The following is a 20,420-nucleotide window of genomic DNA, read 5'->3' as shown; positions in this document are numbered from 1 at the left end:
GCGCCATCTCGGGAATAAATTAGAAACTCAAAACTTATACAATTACAACAACTGTATAAAATATCCGGATTTGTTGACGAAGGGCACACATAGTAAAATCATCAATTTCTCTTTTTAGACGGCCTGTTCTGTTTCTTCCAGGAGTTAGAAATATTCCATTATAGAGCCCTCTTTTGCAATATGCCAGACGGTACTGTCCAATACTCCTATAAAATAAAATAAAAAATGCTTATTTGAAACTACCCTAAGTTAAGAAAAACAGAGTTACAGAATGAGAATTTAGGGCGTCTTGCACAACAAAGTTAAATAAAATTAAATAGTTTGTCTCTTGCTCTGACAGTATAATGTCAGAGCAAGAGGTCATAGATTTAATTTTATTTAACTTTGTTGTGCAAGACGCCCTTAGTAAGTAAACAAAAAATATAATTTCAGGTATCAAAATGTTATGGTTTGACTCAACTTAAACCAGCTCAAACCTACAACCAGCGGTATGTAAACAATGTTCGACTTGGGCTCTAAACCTAGATTTATCGATAAATGAAGCGTTGGTACTGATAAAAAATGAATTATCACAATTTGTACAATGTTACATACCCGTCATAGAGGCTGTACGAGCGTAAACATCCTCCAAATTCGACAAAATGTGTCCAGCTTCATGTTCCGCTAAACATTGTATATAAACTCGATACATAACTTCCCTAGCTTGACTACGAATATTTTTCTTCTTCTTCCTAATTGCAAACAAGCGTAAATAGTTGTTTTTTTCTAGATTATCCTAATAATTAATAAGAAAATTGAAAAAACAGCCAACCGCCAACTGCCATAAACAATTGTTATGACTTTTATGTTTCTTTTCTAATGGTGCCAGGCTCCTGAAAATTTTAGTTCCTCAAACATTAATTTCAGGACTTTATAGTTTCACTGTATGTTTCTAGATTTCTTGACAAGTTGCTGCAGATTATAGATTCACCCAAAGTCCTTGCACTAAACTCAATTTTGACATTTTCACATTTACAACAAGTGATAAAACGCTAAATGGAGAGATTTTAATAAATTTAATCTAAATTCAATGTTTATGAAAAACCAATTATGACCAACCGTACAGAGATAATAATATTCATTCATTATTTTGAATTCTTATAACTTTTATAAAAAGTTATAACCTCAATCGGAATTTATGGGTAACAATTTTAGTATATTGTAATATCTAGAATGTGTCTAATTACTTACTCACTCGAATGGAACCTTTAGGTATAAACTGCCTTACTATACGGTCATTTCATAAATGTAGTAGTCCACGGTTCTCCTCCGCCATGAGAGTGTGGGTATACCTACAGAACATTTATAATACAAGAATACGGTACATTATTATTACTTATATTATTATGTCACGGGCAGGAATTAAACTCTGCCGTATGAATAGCGCCCGTCACCCGACTGAAGTACTTCCACCGCTACCACCTGTAGAGCTTCTTCTTCTTCTTAGCGTGTTGGTGACCACTAGAGCTGGAGGGTTTCTCTACACCGATGAAAAACTAATGAACGGGAGCTGTCGTGCAATCGGCACGGTTAATACCAAGAGATAGATTGGCACGTGGCTCGCGCATTAGCGCTCGGAAAAATAGTTTTTCGTCAGAGTGACCCCCTGGTCTTGTGTGTCTAGGGTTTGTGACCGTGGAGGGATGGAAGAACTAGCCAATAGCGTCAGTCGCTAACTACCCAGGGTGCGCCGGCCTGTTATAAGGAACAGTTGATACGTCACTCGGGGAGGAATGTTTCGTGCACCCCTGTAGATGTGATGAATGTAAGCACTATTTAAGTAAATTACTTTATTGCAAGAAAGGTATGCCACTTTGGTAGTAGTGAAACTGTGAAACCTATTTTTTCAGACGTGAATTTGTACATCGATAGTGCAGTCTGAAGTCCGGTGATTGAGCCAACATAAACATGTGTTATGTGTTTACTTGTATCACGGGCCTTGTAGAGGTTTTACAAAGGTATCGTAAATTATTATATAATAGGTGCTCCCGCGAGCTTCGCTTCGCCTTAAAAAGTTTTCCCGTGGGAATTCCGGGATAAAAAGTAGCCTATGTTCTTTCTCAGCCAGATTTCATTCAAATCCGTTCAGTAGTTTTGGCGTGACAGACAGACATACACAGTTACTTTCGCATTTATAATATTAGTTAGGATATGTACCAACTACCTACCTCAGTAATATTTCAAACGTCAAAGTTTTAAATTATGGTTAGCGATGGTATATTCTCCTACGGGAAAACGGCTAAGTAAACCAAAATTTGCCATGTACATTGTACTCATTCAAAAACGGCGATACGGTTCGCGACCTATCACGTGAGTACAAATGTACAGCGAAACGAGTCACCTCTGACTACCCCTTCGGGGATTACAGTCGTGAGCATATGTATGTATGTAGTAAGCTGAAACCCTGAATTTCCTTACGAGGATTTCGTTACGATGTAAATGGACGTATGGAAACGGGGGCTTAATATGAAATTCCACTATTTTACCTTCTTCCAGATGTGCTCAGTTCGCGATGGCGATGTGGCTGTGCCTGGTGGTGTGTCTGGCGCTGCTCGTGGCCTCGGGGCTCGGCGTGGCCTACGGGTACAACTACTCGTTGGCCGAGTACATCTATTTGAAGCGTGAGTGCAACTATCAACATTCTCGGGTAGCCATTAACTGACGACTGCTTTCACAACGATGACAAAAATAACACCAATGCGCGCAAGTTTTTTATTTTTATTTGTTGTGTAACTACTTGTACATTTTCGTAGCCTAGGGTTCAATTCAAGTAATTTAACAGTTCACTGTAGTCGTAATAATATACTAGTCAACTTTTTCAAACTATATGTTCTGCTCTACAATGCTAACCTGATTTTAACATCTAATTGTACATAATTAATTACTTCCGTTTAAATAAATTTACAATAATTATCATCGCGCAAGTCAACGTTTGTTTATTTATAATGATCCCCGGGCAGGCTTTAACTTTAAGATAGACTCCCCATCCCGATAGTAGGTACTTCATTCTTCATAGTAATTTGGTACAAATAAAGACATCTTTCATTTAGTTTCATCCATCATTATTCATCATTATCAGCCCGTATCTGCCCACTGCTGGGTATAAGCCTCTTCGCTATCACGTCAGTTTCATTCATATTTCATCATACATTTGTTTAATTCGCAGCGGAAGGGCAAGCGTTCTACATGCGGCGGGGGAGGCTGGTGAACGAGCGCAAGGTGCCCGGCATCGCGTACCCCAACCTGGGCTACGACCCGCGCGTCGACCGCTTCTCCGAGAAGAACGCGAGTAAGCACACACACACACGCCTTGTACTAATGTACTCCCTTGCGGGGTAGGCAGAGGTGCATTGCTGGTTGCTGCACCCACTTTTCGCCAGAGTGTAATGTTAGTCCCAATGTAATAGGGGGCGGGCCTATTGCCATTTTACGGGCACATCCAAGACCCGAGAACAAATATCTGTGTTTAAACAAATATCTGCCTCAGCCGGGAATCGAACCCGGGATCTTCGGCTCAGTAGTCAGGGTCACTAACCACTACGCCATTCGGTCGTCAACACACGCACGTACGCAAGTATGCGTGTCCTACATACCTAAGTACCGAACTTGAGTCATAGGAGTATGGTTGGTCGTGCTTGCAATTGCAACCCTCGAACGAAAATATATACCTACGCGCTGTAGTCTTCGGTTGACCGAAGTTTTATGATTTAGCTTATCAAATTTAATGTTGTATTTATTATACTTACAATTATAGCGAATTTATCGTTTGGCCACATCTATCAGCGGCGGAACAGGCACCTATCGATCATGATCTCACGCACAAGCTTCGCTCATGACTCCCCCCCTTAGATCCCGAGGGCCAGCCAGGAGGCGCCCCCCCACCCGCCGGCGGCGTCGCGCCGCTCGCTGATGACGTGTCCACCGAAGACCCCTTCAAGAAACTCAAGATGCTGCAGATGCTCACCACCACCAACAAAGAGGTTTATAGTTTTATCACCAAGCAACTACATACTTTTATCATAGTCAGCATCACCATCATTGTCAATCCTTTTATCCCTAATCAGAGATACACTTAGGGCTCCCAGTACTATCACCAATTCGGGTCGGTTAGTCGCTCGTTTAACCATCTCTTGTCATATTTGTATACAAAAAGGTATTGCCTATTTATTGACTGCTCTATCACCGACCGAGACCCTATTTTATATGCCATAGTTGTTGATTTTTTTGGATCTCTCTAACATACCTGATAATAAATATGTTACTCAAAAGGATTTGATGAGTGACAATGAAGGACCACCATTTCCGAAGTTTGGAGATGATAATAAGGATAACAAAGAAACGCTGATGCCGACTCCGACGTCTCCACCTGCTTTTAAACCAAATAATGAAGCTTCACGGACTACGGAGGTTCAAGCTCCAGCTACACTGATCAACCCTTTAATGTTGAGAAAATTCAAGACTCTGAGCTGGTCTGATAACAAAATTGGTGAGTAAACTTTTACATTTTCCAACCTTGGATGGATCCGATCTGCATCCAAGAACCATCTACGTTTATAATGCGAGGCACCAAGTACGCAGGCTTTACTGCTGTATCTCTTTTGTCTAATCACTCCCCATATTAGCTATAGGATCGGTACCTATATACGTTGTATAGCGAGTACTAAATGCAATTGACGTAGGCTACTTTCTAGATGTTACTTAGGTACCTACCAAACAAGATACTTACCTAGACATATCGCACCCTCAGTATAAAAGGGGCTTAACTCAAAATTTCACGATACTGAGTTACAATCATAGAAAGACCAAAAAAGGTATGCTCTATCCGATGACCACGAAAACAGAGGCATTTATATGATATAATAAGAAATCCGATACTTCTGTCTCTATTATACGGGGACCTACCGCACCCCCCGCTTCGTGTAAGAGTGACGTAACCAGAGATGTGCCATCGGTGATACGGACAGGTCGTCGCAGGCTTAGTTTTATACAGGTTTAAAACCGATTGTTCCTCTATAGTTCTGTATTTCTATTGTATTGTAATTCACCCTTTAGAAGAAAATAGGCTCATATCGTAAAATATCCTTCAATCATTAAATTATGTTAGTGTTATATAGACCTTTTGAGACTTATATCAATATTATTTAATTTTTTTCAGAATTAAAAAGGCCTAAGTATTAAATAGTCTATTTAAAAGTATTGAGTTCTGAACAATAAAGGCTTAAGTAATACTAGGTTTTCTTTTAAAAAATCATAAAATAATATTTATAGTACAAGAGCTTTACGTCTATTATATATAACAAAAAAAGACATCCCAGGCTTCATGAATAAAATATAATATACCTAGTCCCGTTTTCACCCATATTAGTTAAATCAATACTCAAAGTTGAAAATGAAAATTTCCGGATCGTTTTTTGTGATTTGCCAACAATTTAGTTTTTTGAATTACGCCCCTATTATCCTGAGGGTGCGATATATTTTTTGTTATAACTGGTAACATTAGACTTATTCAGTTTATTTTCAATCCAGACACGAATGAACTCCAAGACAAGACGGAGACAGAGAAGGGAACATTCGATACACTGGTCGACGAAAATCTTAGAGTGAGGCCAAAAGAGCAGCCTGACATTTCCATGTATGGGACTTTGGAGAAAAAAGCTAGGCCTGCAAAGGTACAAAAGCCTGTAACACCAGATACAGAAATTCCCGAAGATTTTGGGGTCCGTGGGTTAGATCGACCGGCCAGGCCCGCTGAAATCGTCCCTATAGAGTCATCAGGCCTGGATAATCTAGCAGTGGAACCTATAAAACTGACTGAGACCCAGGAAAGGTCAGAATCACATCCGGAACGCAACATACCAGCAGAAGGACAAGAACAAGAAGAAGACCAATGGGAGCCGCAAGAGGTGCAGGAGCACGAGGTAAAAATATTTTTAAACCGACGGATAAAGAGGGGTGCTATTAGTTTAACGTGTCTGTGTAAGAGTATATATGTATGTGGTAGCGTATTCGTTTTGTTTTTTTTTGTAGGTTATTTAAATAATACAATATTAATATGGTCTAGTATTTTGTTTTGTGAAGCTAATGTTGATTTTAATTTTCTTTCAGCCATCTAAATCAGAAGACTCTGAAGTTTCCTCATCATCTGAGGGCTCTATGCTTATGAAGAAATTTGAACCAGTAGACATATTTAGCGGGACGAAAGTTAATGCTTTACAGCGAACACGAGGGCTAGAAGTGGCATCGACGTACCGAGTGGCAAAGATAACGACTATCAGAAACTCAATGTTACTTCCAAAACTATCACAGTGAGGTAAGGTTTTTTTACTTATAGCTTTCTTTATGTCCGGTTAAGCAATAATGACCACAATATATCATTTTTGGTATGGTATGCTGTCCGTGCTAACAGTCCTGACTGTATAAAGACGCAGCAAGCGACTTGTTGTAGTGTCAACGTGTGTCTGTAGTGTTGTGTTTTTTATATTGCACCTAACGTAATAATGCCTTGTTTTCATTCCACCAGCTGCTACTTACCTAAACAGAGTGTTACAAAATTTAACCACGAACACGTGAAAATGTACCCTGTAGATTAAAGGACGATATTTAATTTTATCTTATCAGTTTCTCGACATCACCAAAGGTTAACTGGTAGAGAATGCTACAAGCATAGTAGTACTAGTTCGCCTTTGTACAATATTTTTTTATGTGCAATAAAGAATTTATAATAATAATATGGTGGACACTGGCACAAACTGCACATTACACCCTGATAGCATTTTTACCGCCCTCGACCCTCGACCCTCGACCCCCTAGCACAGTGGTTCATTTTGCCTCATTATTCCTTCTTTTTCAGGATCTAGCTAAGAGCATTGGAATGATGATTGCTTCCGGTATTTTGTATGCATCTATATCTTTTTAAAGAACTTTGATAAGTTTTTCGTTTTACAAAAGTTTTTTTTATAAATATTTTTTTTACAATTTTTTTTATGGGCCTTTATAAATTTATTACACGCTGCTTTGTTAAGCGTTTTAATAACTTATAAGCCAATTTATGCTTTTTATTTACATTAATTTTACTTAGCTTTATTTAGGTTTTATATAGATGGTACAGATATTATTTGTTTATTGACAATAAATATAAATTTGTTATGTGTACGTCGGTACTTGCGTCGACAGGTACTTTAATTCAATTAAGTACTTAATTCAGTTCAATTTAAAAAAAATACATATTACCTGTAACAAAGGCATAGTAAGCAAAAGGACAGATCCTATTTTTTTCACCTTTGCTGGCTTCGATCATATTGTATACGCTCGAAGCTTGCTGGCAATAAAAGCATGACATTTAGGGAACCAACATTTTATCTTAGTAATTAAAGATTGGTATGTTTTGGGTTGCGTCTGCGCACAATATTGCTGTGGTCTTCTTCTCACTCTGTGGACCCATCTACAACATTTTCATCTGAAACGAAACAGGCCATTACAATAATATTATTATCTAGATTTGCGAACCAACCCGCAGTGGATCAGTGTGGAAATGGTCCAAGCTTAGGAAGGGAGTTGAAACTTTGGGAACATATACAAAGGTCCCTTTCGAGAGAAACAAGTGTTTATAATAATAGAATGTTAGAACACTAAGGGCGGATTCGGCCAACGTCGAGTAACTGTTTACTCACGAGTAAAGTACCAGTTACTCGCGAGTATAGTGCCACAATCTTATCTGTTCCGGTGGTCAAAATGTGCAACTAACGAGACGTCATTGTCAAACGTCATTTCATACTCTGTGCGTTATTTGAGTTGTCAATTTCTGCGAAGAGGCTGACGCTACATTATTTAATTTGTTTGTGATTTTCTGCGTGAAAATAATGCCAAAAGCGCTAAAATGTGATGCAAGAAAAGTAATACTAGATATATTGGCTTTTATGCAGCAAGAATAACGTATTCAGGCGCCTTTAATTCCGTTTGGAAAAATTGGAAGAACGAGTTGCAACGGCTACAGGTTAGTGTTGCCAAATATGACGAATAATTTTACCCATATACTCACATGTAATTTTATTAATATTTTCCCGAGAGACCCGTACCCCAGCAGTGGGGACGGGATGGGTCATGATGAAAAGTATATAATCTTTATTTTTCTTTGATTACAGGTGTGACATGACACTTTAAATCTTAGGCAGTATACCAAGAAGAATTTCGCGCACCTGCAGCGATTTTAGACGAAATAATGATGATTAACGACATGTTCTCCCAATCTATCAAGGGTTGGCTGGAAGAAATTGTTTTTTGGCAATTAGCCTTTGCACATTGTCTGAATTTCTTTTAATTTTATGCTCTTATTTCTTGTTACTATAGAAAATTTAAAATAAAGTGTTCATAAATAAATACCTAAATAATTTTTTTAAGACTTGTCTTATCTCGGTATTTCCACGACCCACAGATGATATTACCTATACCATTGTAATCTAGATTTAATCTCCTATATCATCAGAGCTTATTTTATTTCTGTTCGCCGTATGCCGCCGATGAATTTTGAAATTCTGATTTCAGTTTCGGTCTTAGATGTACCATGCTGCATGTATGTAGGTTTCGGCTTAGTATACCCTTTTTGCAACACCCTGTATAATATCCACGTTCATTTACTATCGACCCAATATTTTGATTTATCTATACTTATAAATTACCTACCTAATTATAAAATAGGCAATAGCAGAAATGCATTGTCGTTTAAACCACAAATAGGCAAAATTTAATCGATGGCATCACTGGATTCGATCACAGCGAAGCCGTCACCGGAACAGATAAGATTGTGGCACTATAAGCAGATTTTGCATTCTACCAAACCTGAAACCAAGATAAGTAGCTTATCCCAAGAATAAAATGTTATACCGCCAAAATTGACCGTGTAACGAGCTTATCCGAGAGTAATTTTGTAATGGCGGCGACACATCAGCTGATTAGAAAACTGTCATAATGACATATAAACACATCTGTCAAAACATAAACAAAAGTACGTTAAAAGGCAAAGTCTCAGAATAACAACAGCGAATAAAATATTAAAACATAAACAATTTCATACTTTTATAATCCATTCAAACTAAGTTGGCATGTCATTTCTATTGCATGCTTTGAAACGCAGCTATTTTTATTTTAGTTGCATTACAGTTTCGTTCCTCGTTCATTCAATTTAATCATGGTATAATTTGGTAGAATGCAAATGTACTTATCCTAGATATTTACTCGCGTATAATTTTAATTCCGGTATAGTTATTCTCGTGTAACGTGATGTTTGGACGAATCCACCCTAAGGGTTTAAAGGGGAATTAAAATTATACGCGAGTAAATATCTAGGATAAGTACATTTGCATTCTACCAAGTTATACCATGATTAAATTGAATGAACGAGGAACGAAACTGTAATGCAACTAAAATAAAAATAGCTGCGTTTCAAAGCATGCAATAGAAATGACATGCCAACTTACTTTGAATGGATTATAAAAGTATGAAATTGTTTATGTTTTAAAATTTTATTCGCTGTTGTTATTCTGAGACTTTGCCTTTTAACGTACTTTTGTTTATGTTTTGACAGATGTGTTTATATGTCATTATGACGGTTTTCTAATCAGCTGATGTGCTGCCGCCATTACAAAATTACTCTCGGATAAGCTCGTTACACGGTCAATTTTGGCGGTATAACATTTTATTCTTGGGATAAGCTAGTTATCTTGTTTTCAGGTTTGGTAGAATGCAAAATCTGCTTACTCGCGAGTAACTGGTAGTTTACTCGTGAGTAAATAGTTACTCGACGTTGGCCGAATCCGCCCTTAGAACCACATTTGTTTTATTTTAATCGGCCAACATGAATTCGCTTACCAACATCTGTTTGGTCAATCGTAACTGGTGCTGCTTGCTCCACTGCAGTTTCAGACTCATCCACGAAATCAACATTATTTTTCTCATCACATTTGTCAGTTTTCAAATCCGTATATTCAGTTACTATTTCTGATCTATACTTCTTTGTAGGTATCTTAGTATTCATTGTATTCATCGGTTGGGTTTTAGCTGTGGTTTTAATTGGTTTCGGACTTTTTTGTTTCCTGAACATAGCCGTGATAGAATCTTGTAGCGTTTTTTTGACATGATGTTCTAAAATGTTGGGCAATTCTTGGGATAGATGCGCTATAATCAATGCATTTAACATTTCACGTCTTTTATTGCCCGGTTCTAATATTAAAATTGAATGGTCCAGTGTCCTGTAAACATTATTGGCGAATATAAGTGAACGACTCGACTAATAGACAAAATAAAACAATGGCTATGACTATGACGTTCTAGGATCTTCCTAAGCGTCAATTCACACCTACCACAACCACACCACGTCGCAGCGACATAATGTGGTCATGCTGTGGTTACGTGTGGATAGTGTGGCAGCGGCTTTTTGCAGTTGCGTTGTGGCAGCGACAAAATGTCGATGTGGTTGTGTTTTCGCTGTCGCTGCGATGTGGTAACCACGTGGTCCGTGGTTGTGGTACGTGTGAATTGACTCTTACAGATGCTTTATCATATAATGCTTAATTTTAACCCTTCTTTGTGTTTACTATTGAATTGTTTTAATAACAGAGAAGACCTTGGAGTCGTTTACAGTCATCATCATCATCAGCCAATAATCATCCACTGCTGGACATAGTAAAGTTGCAGTACCTGGGACATATTATGCGCAACAGTAAATACGGTTTATTGCAACTTCTCCTACAAGGGAAAATTCAAGGCCGTCGAAGACCCGGTCGAATAAATAAATAATAAATTCTTTATTTAGCCAAAAAAGTATTCACAAAAGAAAATACACAGTGGGACCTGCACTAGGAAAAACCTGTAACGCGGGCTCCCGGTTCAATTTAACTATTACAGATTTGACAGTTTGTGATACAAAAAAAAATAATTTAACAAAGTAAAAAATAATTATCTTATTATTAAAAAACCGGCCAAGTGCGAGTCGGGCTCGCGCACAAAGGGTTCCGTAGCAGCAAAATTACAGTTAAATCAACCTATCTCAAAAACTATAAGAGATACTTTGATCAAACCAAAAATCGTTGAAAGAGTTAATTAGCATGCATCACCTCTATTTTTTTTAGAATTTTATACCCCGTAGTTATAAAAATAGAGGGGGGGGGACATACTTTTTACGACTTTGAGAGCTGATATCTCAAAAACCGTTCACTTTAAGAAAAATGTTTTTTAGAAAACTTTATATCATTTTAAAAGACCTTTCCATTGATACCCCACACGGGTATGTACATCGAAAAAAAAAATTTCATCCCTCAGTTACATGTATGGGGGGCCCCACCCCCAATTCTTTTTTTTACTATTTAGTGTCATATTTTTGTAGCGGTTCATACAACACATATTCCCATCAAATTTCATCACTGTAGTACTTATAGTTTCCGAGTAAATCGGCTGTGACAGACGGACAGACGGACAGACGGACAGACGGACATGACGAAACTATAAGGGTTCCGTTTTTGCCATTTTGGCTACGGAACCCTAAAAAGAACATCTTGGGTCCAAAATCTGAAAGACTGGTACAACACCGACACCACATCCTTGTTCCGAGCAGCAGTCTCGAAGGAAAGAATAAGCCAGATGATTGCCGACCTCCGATAGGAGATGGTACCCAAAGAAGAAGAAGCTGGACATAGGCCTCTACCAAGGTGCGCCACAACACTCGTTCCTCGGCCTCCCTCATGCAGCCACTACCGGCAAGCCGTATAAGGTCGTCGGTCCATCGGGCAGCAGCAGGGCATCCCACGTTGCACGCTGTCGTTTACAGTAATACATTTAAATGTTGATACTCACTTCCATCCGACGAAGCGAGCTGTTTCTACAGTGACTGCGGATTTCGGATTGCCACCAAAATCAATAGAGACATCCACCCGGACGTCTTTCATTTCAACGAAATATTCGTAGTTACCCCTTACTTCTTGTTTTTCCAACTCTATGAGACCTTTTACCTAAAAAGCATAATATATTATTATGTTACTTTATTAGATTCACGTTATATTTGTAAATAGCACCACCTACTTTTGATTCCCGTACCAGATTACACTTTCAAAACATTAGTACATATTTTTGCTAGTTCCGAGGAATTTCATAACTATAATTTTCCGAAACCTCGTTTTTCGTAAGCTAGAGTGTAACCTAACCTAACCTACCGTCAAAGAGTGGAACATAATGGCTTCAGTGATCATCACATTCTGCAGGTACAGCTGGGGCCCCCCGGAGTTGGCGGAGTACATCGAGTCTAAGCCGTTCACCACGATGTTCGTCAGGGATACCTCAAATACTGTTGGTTTTCCGTTAGCCTGAAATTTTAAAGGATATATGTTAACAAAGCAAAATAATCGTTAGGTACAAAAAAAGTGTTAAGTAAAGCACAAAATAAATAGTTTTGCAAAACCAGAAACAGGCGGGTAGCGTATTTAAACAGTTTTATCTGGATAATCACTACCTGTGGGATAAAATACATATTTTTTTGTTATTTCTTTCTATCTTTCTAACATTTTAACACCATACCTGATCTTTAACGAAAATATGTAAATCCGGTAGTCCATATGTACTCATTTTATTCGCAATGGTGGCATCAGCTTGATTTACTACGGCATTCATGAAATCTGCACTATACTTCAATAAGCTCTCTTGTTCAGAACTGTAAAATAAAATTTAAGTTAGTATATTACTTATACTAGCTGCATCTTACTGCACCCTAAGTGCATTGCACTGATTCAAAAACGGTGATACGGCTGGCGACCAACCAGGTGAGTACAAATGTGCAGCAAAAAACGGGTGACTCGCGAGCATAATGTATGTATTACTTATACCAGATTTCACCACAAATATTTTTAACTTAGAGTTTTTGAACCAATTTCATAGCTCACTATAACGTTTTGCGGAAAATTGCGTAAATCTGCTTTTGTGTAGATGACAGGCGACTGACGCGGCGCGGGGCGTGGCGATAGCGATCACTCGAGTACTCCTTTGTGCTTCGGATGCCAGTCAGTTAGCCGTGCTACCAAATACTTATGTATTGGTAGGCTTAATTTTAGGCGATGATACTAGACTAGAACATAAGTAGTCTGATGATACTATAACATGGGCAGTGGGTACAATATGCGAATGCGGAATATTCCATTTGATTGGCAGCCACATAATGGAATTCGCTGACGTCGATGCCCTGTCCAAATTTGAGGCCTTGAAAACGATCTCTGAGCCACTGGATTTAGCTGGAGTGAGTAAATAGCGGCGAGCGTTGGGCGGCGCCGTCGTATGGACTGCGATGATCTATAGTCAAAACCGCGGGGAGGCCTAAGACCAGCAGTGGACATCCTATGGCTGAGATGATAATGATGAGTGAAAACCCTCTGCATCTCTGGGGTGCCAAAGGACATCAACAATAAGTAAAACCTGCTTAGTAAATTTATCAAACACGTATTCTGATAAATAAACAATACAGGTATGTAACGTTACTTACCTAAACTGTTTGACATCCCCTATCTTTATAATATCTTCGATGAGTACGAAGAAGTAGATGATGAGCTGCATGCGCAGCGTGAGGATGTCCCCGAAGACCACGCCGAAGAGTCGTGCCAGCTCCGCGCCTGTGGGGTTACCACCACCGGATATTAGCAACCAAATGTAAACTGTCTTACTGCTTGCTATTGTTATGTGGCCGTATCACGACGCCACCGACACATTAGCAATTTAACAATCCTAGCAGCGTCGCCGTCGCTCGCTTGTCAAATCTGACGAACTTGTATGGATTCGACAGATGTTTGACAGGCCAACGATGCTGCTTATGGATTGTTAACTGCTAATGTCGGTTTTGTTACGGTAGCTGGACAGTACAGAGGCCGTATTACGTAGAATATTGACTGTTATCGATAGGTAATACCGCCTACCGAATTACATATCGACAAGTTTATAAAAGCACATGATACAGCTACATAACAATAGCAATCAGGCTTAGCCATCTGTACCGAAACTGATGTTGCAAGCAGTGGTTCACTAAGTAAAGTTCTAAAGGGGATGACTGTGGGGGTCATTTTACACAAATGTAGTTTTACGACTTTTGGAAACATCAACCCCCCTTTCGGCTTAGTACCCTTTTTGCAACGCCCTGTATAAAAATTTCCAGTAAATTCAGGGTTCTGATTAACGGGTAATTATTTACTCACTTTTTTCTCCGTGGAAATAAGGTGCCATCACCGGTGCAATCCCTTGTCCTGGAGTTGAAACCTATAATAAACAAAGTAATATATTTATTTCAGAATATATCAACAAAATTTCACAATGATTACTTATTGTATGCTAAAGTTTCGTTTAAAAAAACGTGTGAGTGCCTTTTTCATCAGAGATGTGCTATGCAGCTATATGCTACGATGATCTGAAAGAAATCCGCACCCACCAGTGCTATGCTATGTGGACCAACGAATATTTTTGGTTCTTATCATCGCATCCATAGCACCGTAGCATAGCACATCTGCGGTGGAAAAGCACTCTAAAGCAGAGTTATTTTTACCTCAACATCAAACTTGCAGTCATCCAATCTGAAATCGCTGTGCCCGAGCGCTATGGAAGGGTCGTCGAGCTTCGTGAATACTTTACCCGTAATCTTACAGTTTTGCGCTATAATCCTGAAACACATTCATTTTTACGTTTACTGTAACGAGATGCGAAACGGCCACATTTGCTGAGGGCAGCATGTCGAGGCTTATTTGAGACGTCTGAGTCGACAGAAAACACGTATTTAGGTTATTAAGGCTAATGAAAGACAACGGCTTCCGAATTTAAATTTTCAATTTTCAGAGGTTTGCGAGTAAATAATTATGTTAATCGTGGATGTGTGTTGCTGTGTGTAACAAAATGCTTGAAAATACTGAATATCTCAATATTCTTTTACGAGTAGCTACACGAGTTTTATGAGAATACACATTTTAAAGACAAAATTTTGACTATTCCATACTTAAATATTAACTATTTAAGTATAGAATAGTAAACATTTTGAGAATAGAAAATATTATAGCCAGTCAACTACCTACTGTTACGATCATTCTCGTTATCTTTTAATTAATAAAATCTGGTAGGCACCCATTTTTGTGACCGGTTTAATAAATATACGTTAAAGAAACATGACTTGCAAATGCAAAACCTATCCTTCCTACTAATATGATACGGAAAACGGCTGGGACATTTTTATGAAATTCGGCAAGCTGGTATGAGCTGAACCCTCGTTTGACACATAGGCTCCTTTTATCCCGGAATTCCCAAGGGAAAAACTCGCTTTGCCAAAAAGGTATTAAACAAAAAAAAACCGCTATTCTGCTATCGCTACTTACGTGAAATTCCCTTTCGGCTGCACCTGGTCCAAGTTAAACGGCGAGTACTGATCCGCGGACTTCTCCCCGGCCCAGAGCTGGACCTGAGACTGCGGGCGGAACAGGAAGTAGTCGGTGTCGAGGAACATCTTCACCACGGCGCCGCGCAGCGCCAGGTGGTTGTAGGCCACGCTCAGCGCCACGTTGTTGAGGAAGGACGAGTGGCGGACGCCGCGAAGAGTCATGTTGTGCATTAGGCTGGGAGCGGAATTAAAAAACACATAATGTGAGTATTTTATTTGTACGTGTTATCTATAAATAGTACCTACATTTGTAGGTTGCACGAAAGGAGTGACGAAACAATCGTATACCTAAGAAGTACCTAATATAACGTGTCGACAGAAAACTTATCTGGCTACCTAATCCTTCCACTACTTATATAAGTACGGTGACTATACCTCGATCAGTTCTAGTGTTTCTCACCGACCAGCTGAAGAAGATCTTAATGAAATTACACTATAAGTAAAAAATATCTATGGGATCAATACGGGACAGCATCATTCGATTGTTCTGTGATCTTAATATGAGTTGAGTTACAGGAATATTAGTTTATTTAGATAAGTTTTTCAATATAAACGCCCGATATTGAAAATAACGGATTACGAAAGCATCTTTAGGATTCATAAAAAACAGCTTATGGTATATAAAGGTCTCATTTTATTATATACGAAGAGGTACCCAGATTATGTTAAAATAAGGGTGGAAAGGGCAGTTTTAGGTAGTTACTGTGTTGATAATATCCCTTGAACGATTAAACTTCTTCAAATGTATTTTTACACTTTCTAGACACATTTATTACAAAATAAGAAACTGGAGAATTGATGATTAAAATCAATTCATTTGATAGTTTTAGATACTTATGTATAAGTAGGTAATTCAAATATCTCACAGACATACAGATAATTATTAAAATCTGTGCATCTAAATTGAAACGGGAAAAGACGCCCCAATAACTTACTTCTAATCCACCATGGGCAGTCAGCGGCTACCAACTAATCTGACTTGAATCCTTTCACCACAGTGCCAAACCCAGCTCTATTCATTCTCACCAACGCTAAGAAAGGTGTAAATAATAAACATACAGATGAACAGATCCATCGTTGACGAGGAACCCCCGAGATATGAGCTTCTTGTTGTCGTCCCGAGGGATCATTCGGTAGTCCACGCCGGTCACCAGCATCTGCACACGTGGATACATCATATTAAAGATAAATATTACTTCAACAATCCTGCACTGGGCCTAAAACCCTTCCTTTATTGGAAGGAGACCCGTGCCTCAGCTGTGGGGACGTGATGGGTTGAGATGATGATTACTTTCAACTCTTGATAAAGAACGTGCACGCTCAGTACTTAAATTTCAGTAGTCTAATCAGGAGGCAGTGCCCAATATGCGATTTTCTAATTTGATTTTTTTTCCATAAACAATGTTTGGGGGGGGTCTACAGAACAAACGCAGGCACAGGTTTGTGGATGTGAAAACAATCGTGTAGCAACCAAATGGTTGCGGTAAGTATACTTACGTCGCGTATCAAAGATTCATACTTCTGTCTCATCTGCACGTTGACTTTATCTGCAGAAATTGTCTTGACAATATCTGTAAATTATATAATACAGTTAGGAAATTTATCAGCGATTTACCCGAAGGCAGGTAGAGGTTGATGATATGCTAACCACGACTTAACGCTTTGATGATGCCGATGGCATGCCACCCTTCAAATCAGAAAACCATAAAATAAAATTAACAGCTTATAAGCGTAGGTATATGCCGTGTTTTCAGATATACCGGGAAATCAGAATAGTATTATGTCTCCTATGGATTCGCGCTTTCTTATATGTATTTTTGCAGCGCAGTATATACATATAATGTAATAAGTATGTTTGCTTACCACTCTTAAAATATCTATGTAATTTTTCTGGTACATCATCGAAACACATCACACAGTTATTTAGTACTAGCGCTGCGGCTAGACACAGCCAAATATACATGGCACTGTGTTATATCGTTATTTTAATAAATTAAAATACGTTTACTATAGCAAAAACATACGATAGTATTTAAATATTTTGATGTTAGCTAAGGTTAATCGAAATTCCTGCATCTAAGATTTTAACGACCGATCGATAACATCCGCAGACGATTTTTATAGCAAAATTTTAATTACACTTGGGCAATAAACCTAACTTATTTGCTTGCCTATCGCATTGGAGAAGCTGTAATGATAGGTTTTAAGTTATTAAATAAATAAAATAAAATAAAACTTACAGAAAACATTGGTTTTGTTTGGATTAATATCTCAAAGCTAAATTTGTACACAAATACGTACACTTCGTAGTTATGTTCAATAGACTTTCCGAGTGTAACTTTTTATGGATAATTATTATTTTCTACTTCTTACAATTACAAGGTAAGATGGAAGTCGCATGCCATTTAGAGGAAAATGAGGAAGACAATGATAATAAACTACCCGACTTACCTGACGGTATGTGATCTTGTAATTATCATATAGGTATTTCCTTATGTTCACTTAAGTTTATATACGTAGATTCTAGAATAAGAGCACTAAAGTACGTATTGTAGGGTTATATATAGGAACAATATTAAGGTAGTTAAATATATTCACGTACAATATCTGATAAATTTCTTGCCAGTATGCAAATATAAAAATTATCACATCAGTAAACAATGAAAAAAAATATAAGTACTTAACTAATTTTAAAGGTCCTGCGAAACAAACCGACCGGCCGGAAGTTCAACTAGGGCAAAAAGGGGGAGCTGATGATGAATGCGAGAAGACATGTTACATAAATATCAATGGGAAAGAATTCTTTACGCAGATGAATAAACTATATAGTAAGTGCATATATACACTACCTGGAGGATTCCTACAGCTTGATAAAAATCAAACGAGCGAAAGCAGCTGTGATGCAATCAGTACCTACCTACATACCTAGCGAGATAGAGTTGGGGTTGTGTTGTGCAGTAGCCATCCACAATTTAGTTTTTTCGTCAACCTACCTCTACTTACCTATCATGTTCTTATTTCAGAAGCAAACAAGGCCATTAAAGATAATTACGAAAATGCAGTAAGACATGAGATTGCATCATTTCAAGAAGTAAGTAGGTACTATGGAAGTCATTGCCATCTGGCCTGCTGGATCGTCAACCTTAAAGAAGTAGACTAGTAGTTGGAAGAGGAGGGCCTAGGACCGAATGTTTTGGCGCTGCTTGAAAGACTTCATCAGTGGATGACTACCGACACTGAGACAACCTAAAAAACTCTTCCGAAATGATGATTGAAGCGTCCGTAGTCGATCGTAACTGATCATTGAAGTTAAGCAACACGTGGCATGGTCAGCCATTGGATAGGTGACTGATTTCAACTTGTTGTTGTTGGTTGTTTTCTGGATTACTATTTCGGAAGCAGCCGTTAAGCCTAGGCCTTCAGGCAGCTTGAAAACCTCTGACAGTCGGGTTGCCCACTTACCCGACCACTCTTTGCACAAGCTTGCGCTTGCTTGCTTGCTCTCTGTTTGGGTCCACCAATTCGCACTGGGCCCGTGTGGTGGACTGGGCCTAAAACCCTCCACCCATTGGAAGGAGACCCATGCCCCAGCAGTGGGGACGTGATGGGTTGTGATGAATTGGTTACTTCCACTTCCACCTGTATTCTCAGGCCTTGGTGGCGAGTCGAGGGGTGGCGAAACGCGCGCCCACAAGTTTCGGTGGCGACCCCGACAGCGTGCCCGCCGGACTCAACCTCGGCGGCGACCGCTGGATGCAGACCGACAACCGTTCGGTGCTGTAAGTTTTTTTTTTATGCGTATACAGTATAATAGTTTTGGATACAAGAGAGCAACATTAATTAAAGGAAAAGTTGTATTTTTCCAATGTAGATTGTACCTATAACGTATATCTTAAACACATACTCTTAAAAAACTACTTTACTTTAAGTTCACTATCAACTTATCTAGGACTGAATCTAATAGCTGACTAAGGTTTTTTCCTACAAATAATAGGTAAGTAAGTAACTGCTTTCTCTCAAATAGCAATTACCTGCTCGTCATTACATTGTAAGATAAAACGAAAAGTGGACAACTTCATTGTGCAACGCTACTCTCCTATTCTCCTATTGACTGAAGGGGCTTCTTTAACGACTCTAACATTATGGATGGCATGACAACGTTAGAGTAACCCTTCAGTGACGGGTTACTGCAGAGTCTAGAGTTGTTAAAGAAGCAGCGTTCCTACAATTGGTTCCTTGTAAGCTAGTGTGACCTCCTGCTTTTTTGATAATACCATTATTCTCATGATTATCATTATTGCTCTCGTAACAAATAGCCGTATGCCCAAGTCCAGAACAAATATTTCACGTTTAGGCCACATTAGGCGCTCCCTGCGCTGCGAGGCATATCAAATAGCTTGACCTAAAAGTTGACCTACTTACAAGCTTTATTGCCCGTACTAAATTCTGGAACTGTCATTATCTCAGCTATTAAGTGACTCCCCCTTATTATGATACTTTCATAATATATGACAACGTAATAGGCTACATCATACACCGGCAAACGCTGCAAGGTCCAAATTATAACTCTTGTTTTTTAAGTCGAACTGTACGTGTACGTGTAGGTACATAACAACCTTATTATTAGTAGCATTGAATGAGCTTACATTATTTTACCGCTGAATTTCGTAATTAAAGGCTTCATTAGTTAAGTACAACATAGGTTTGTAGACAAAACAGACTGTCTGAGATAATTAATTGGAATTCCGAATGAATATCAAACAAACTAAGGGCTTGTTTTCAAATCAATTTACGACTTATGGTAGGTATGGTATAGATTTTCTACCTACTGGAATTAGGTACTAACATAATAAAAAATCTGCCAACTAACCTAACCTACTTAGGTAGTACTAGTAATAAATAGGAATAACTTTATTGGAATATCGCAAGAGAACACACG

General features: G+C 38.6%; 2 protein-coding genes across 3 annotated transcripts; one reads left to right on the top strand and one right to left on the bottom strand.

The window, feature by feature from the left end:
• Window positions 1–980: 980 nt before the first annotated feature.
• On the top strand, window positions 981–7,672 carry LOC105382523. 2 transcript variants are annotated; one of them, XM_011552418.3, is made up of 10 exons: window positions 981–1,181; window positions 1,664–1,804; window positions 1,890–1,997; window positions 2,536–2,660; window positions 3,206–3,328; window positions 3,889–4,019; window positions 4,309–4,525; window positions 5,566–5,957; window positions 6,145–6,349; window positions 6,890–7,672. In XM_011552418.3, the coding sequence occupies exons 3-9, from the start codon at window positions 1,948–1,950 to the stop codon at window positions 6,346–6,348; spliced, it is 1,242 nt and encodes a 413-aa protein (XP_011550720.3). In that variant the 5' UTR covers window positions 981–1,181; window positions 1,664–1,804; window positions 1,890–1,947; the 3' UTR covers window position 6,349; window positions 6,890–7,672. The 2 variants fall into 2 exon arrangements, with proteins under 2 accessions (XP_011550720.3, XP_011550721.3); XM_011552419.3 differs by lacking the exon at window positions 1,664–1,804.
• Window positions 7,378–18,565, bottom strand: LOC105382524. The gene is made up of 11 exons (XM_048622797.1): window positions 16,979–18,565; window positions 16,541–16,638; window positions 15,420–15,656; window positions 14,603–14,717; window positions 14,259–14,319; window positions 13,556–13,682; window positions 12,601–12,733; window positions 12,240–12,389; window positions 11,884–12,038; window positions 9,904–10,283; window positions 7,378–7,495 (listed from the first exon to the last, which is right to left on the bottom strand). Exons 1-11 carry the CDS (start codon window positions 17,009–17,011, stop codon window positions 7,464–7,466), a joined length of 1,521 nt encoding a protein of 506 aa, XP_048478754.1. The 5' UTR covers window positions 17,012–18,565; the 3' UTR covers window positions 7,378–7,463.
• Window positions 18,566–20,420: the final 1,855 nt, after the last annotated feature.

The sequence above is a fragment of the Plutella xylostella genome, chromosome 8 (assembly GCF_932276165.1).
Source record: "Plutella xylostella chromosome 8, ilPluXylo3.1, whole genome shotgun sequence".
NCBI classification, from domain to species: Eukaryota; Metazoa; Arthropoda; class Insecta; order Lepidoptera; family Plutellidae; genus Plutella; species Plutella xylostella.
Note: the sequence above shows the minus strand (reverse complement) of the source record. Positions and strands in the feature narration are given on the sequence as shown.

Excerpts from the sequence above, each read along its gene's own strand:
- LOC105382524 (XM_048622797.1), bottom strand. The coding sequence starts at position 17,011 with ATGAGACAGAAGTATGAATCTTTGATACGCGAC. Across the intron at positions 14,320-14,602 it reads ACTGCAAGTTTGATGTTGAG|GTTTCAACTCCAGGACAAGG; the intron begins GTAAAAATAACT and ends TGTTTATTATAG. Across the intron at positions 12,039-12,239 it reads TTATGTTCCACTCTTTGACG|GTAAAAGGTCTCATAGAGTT; the intron begins GTAGGTTAGGTT and ends TATGCTTTTTAG.
- LOC105382523 (XM_011552419.3), top strand. The coding sequence starts at position 1,948 with ATGTGTTATGTGTTTACTTGTATCACGGGCCTTGTAGAGGTTTTACAA. Across the intron at positions 1,998-2,535 it reads CTTGTAGAGGTTTTACAAAG|ATGTGCTCAGTTCGCGATGG; the intron begins GTATCGTAAATT and ends ACCTTCTTCCAG. Across the intron at positions 4,526-5,565 it reads CTGGTCTGATAACAAAATTG|ACACGAATGAACTCCAAGAC; the intron begins GTGAGTAAACTT and ends TTTTCAATCCAG.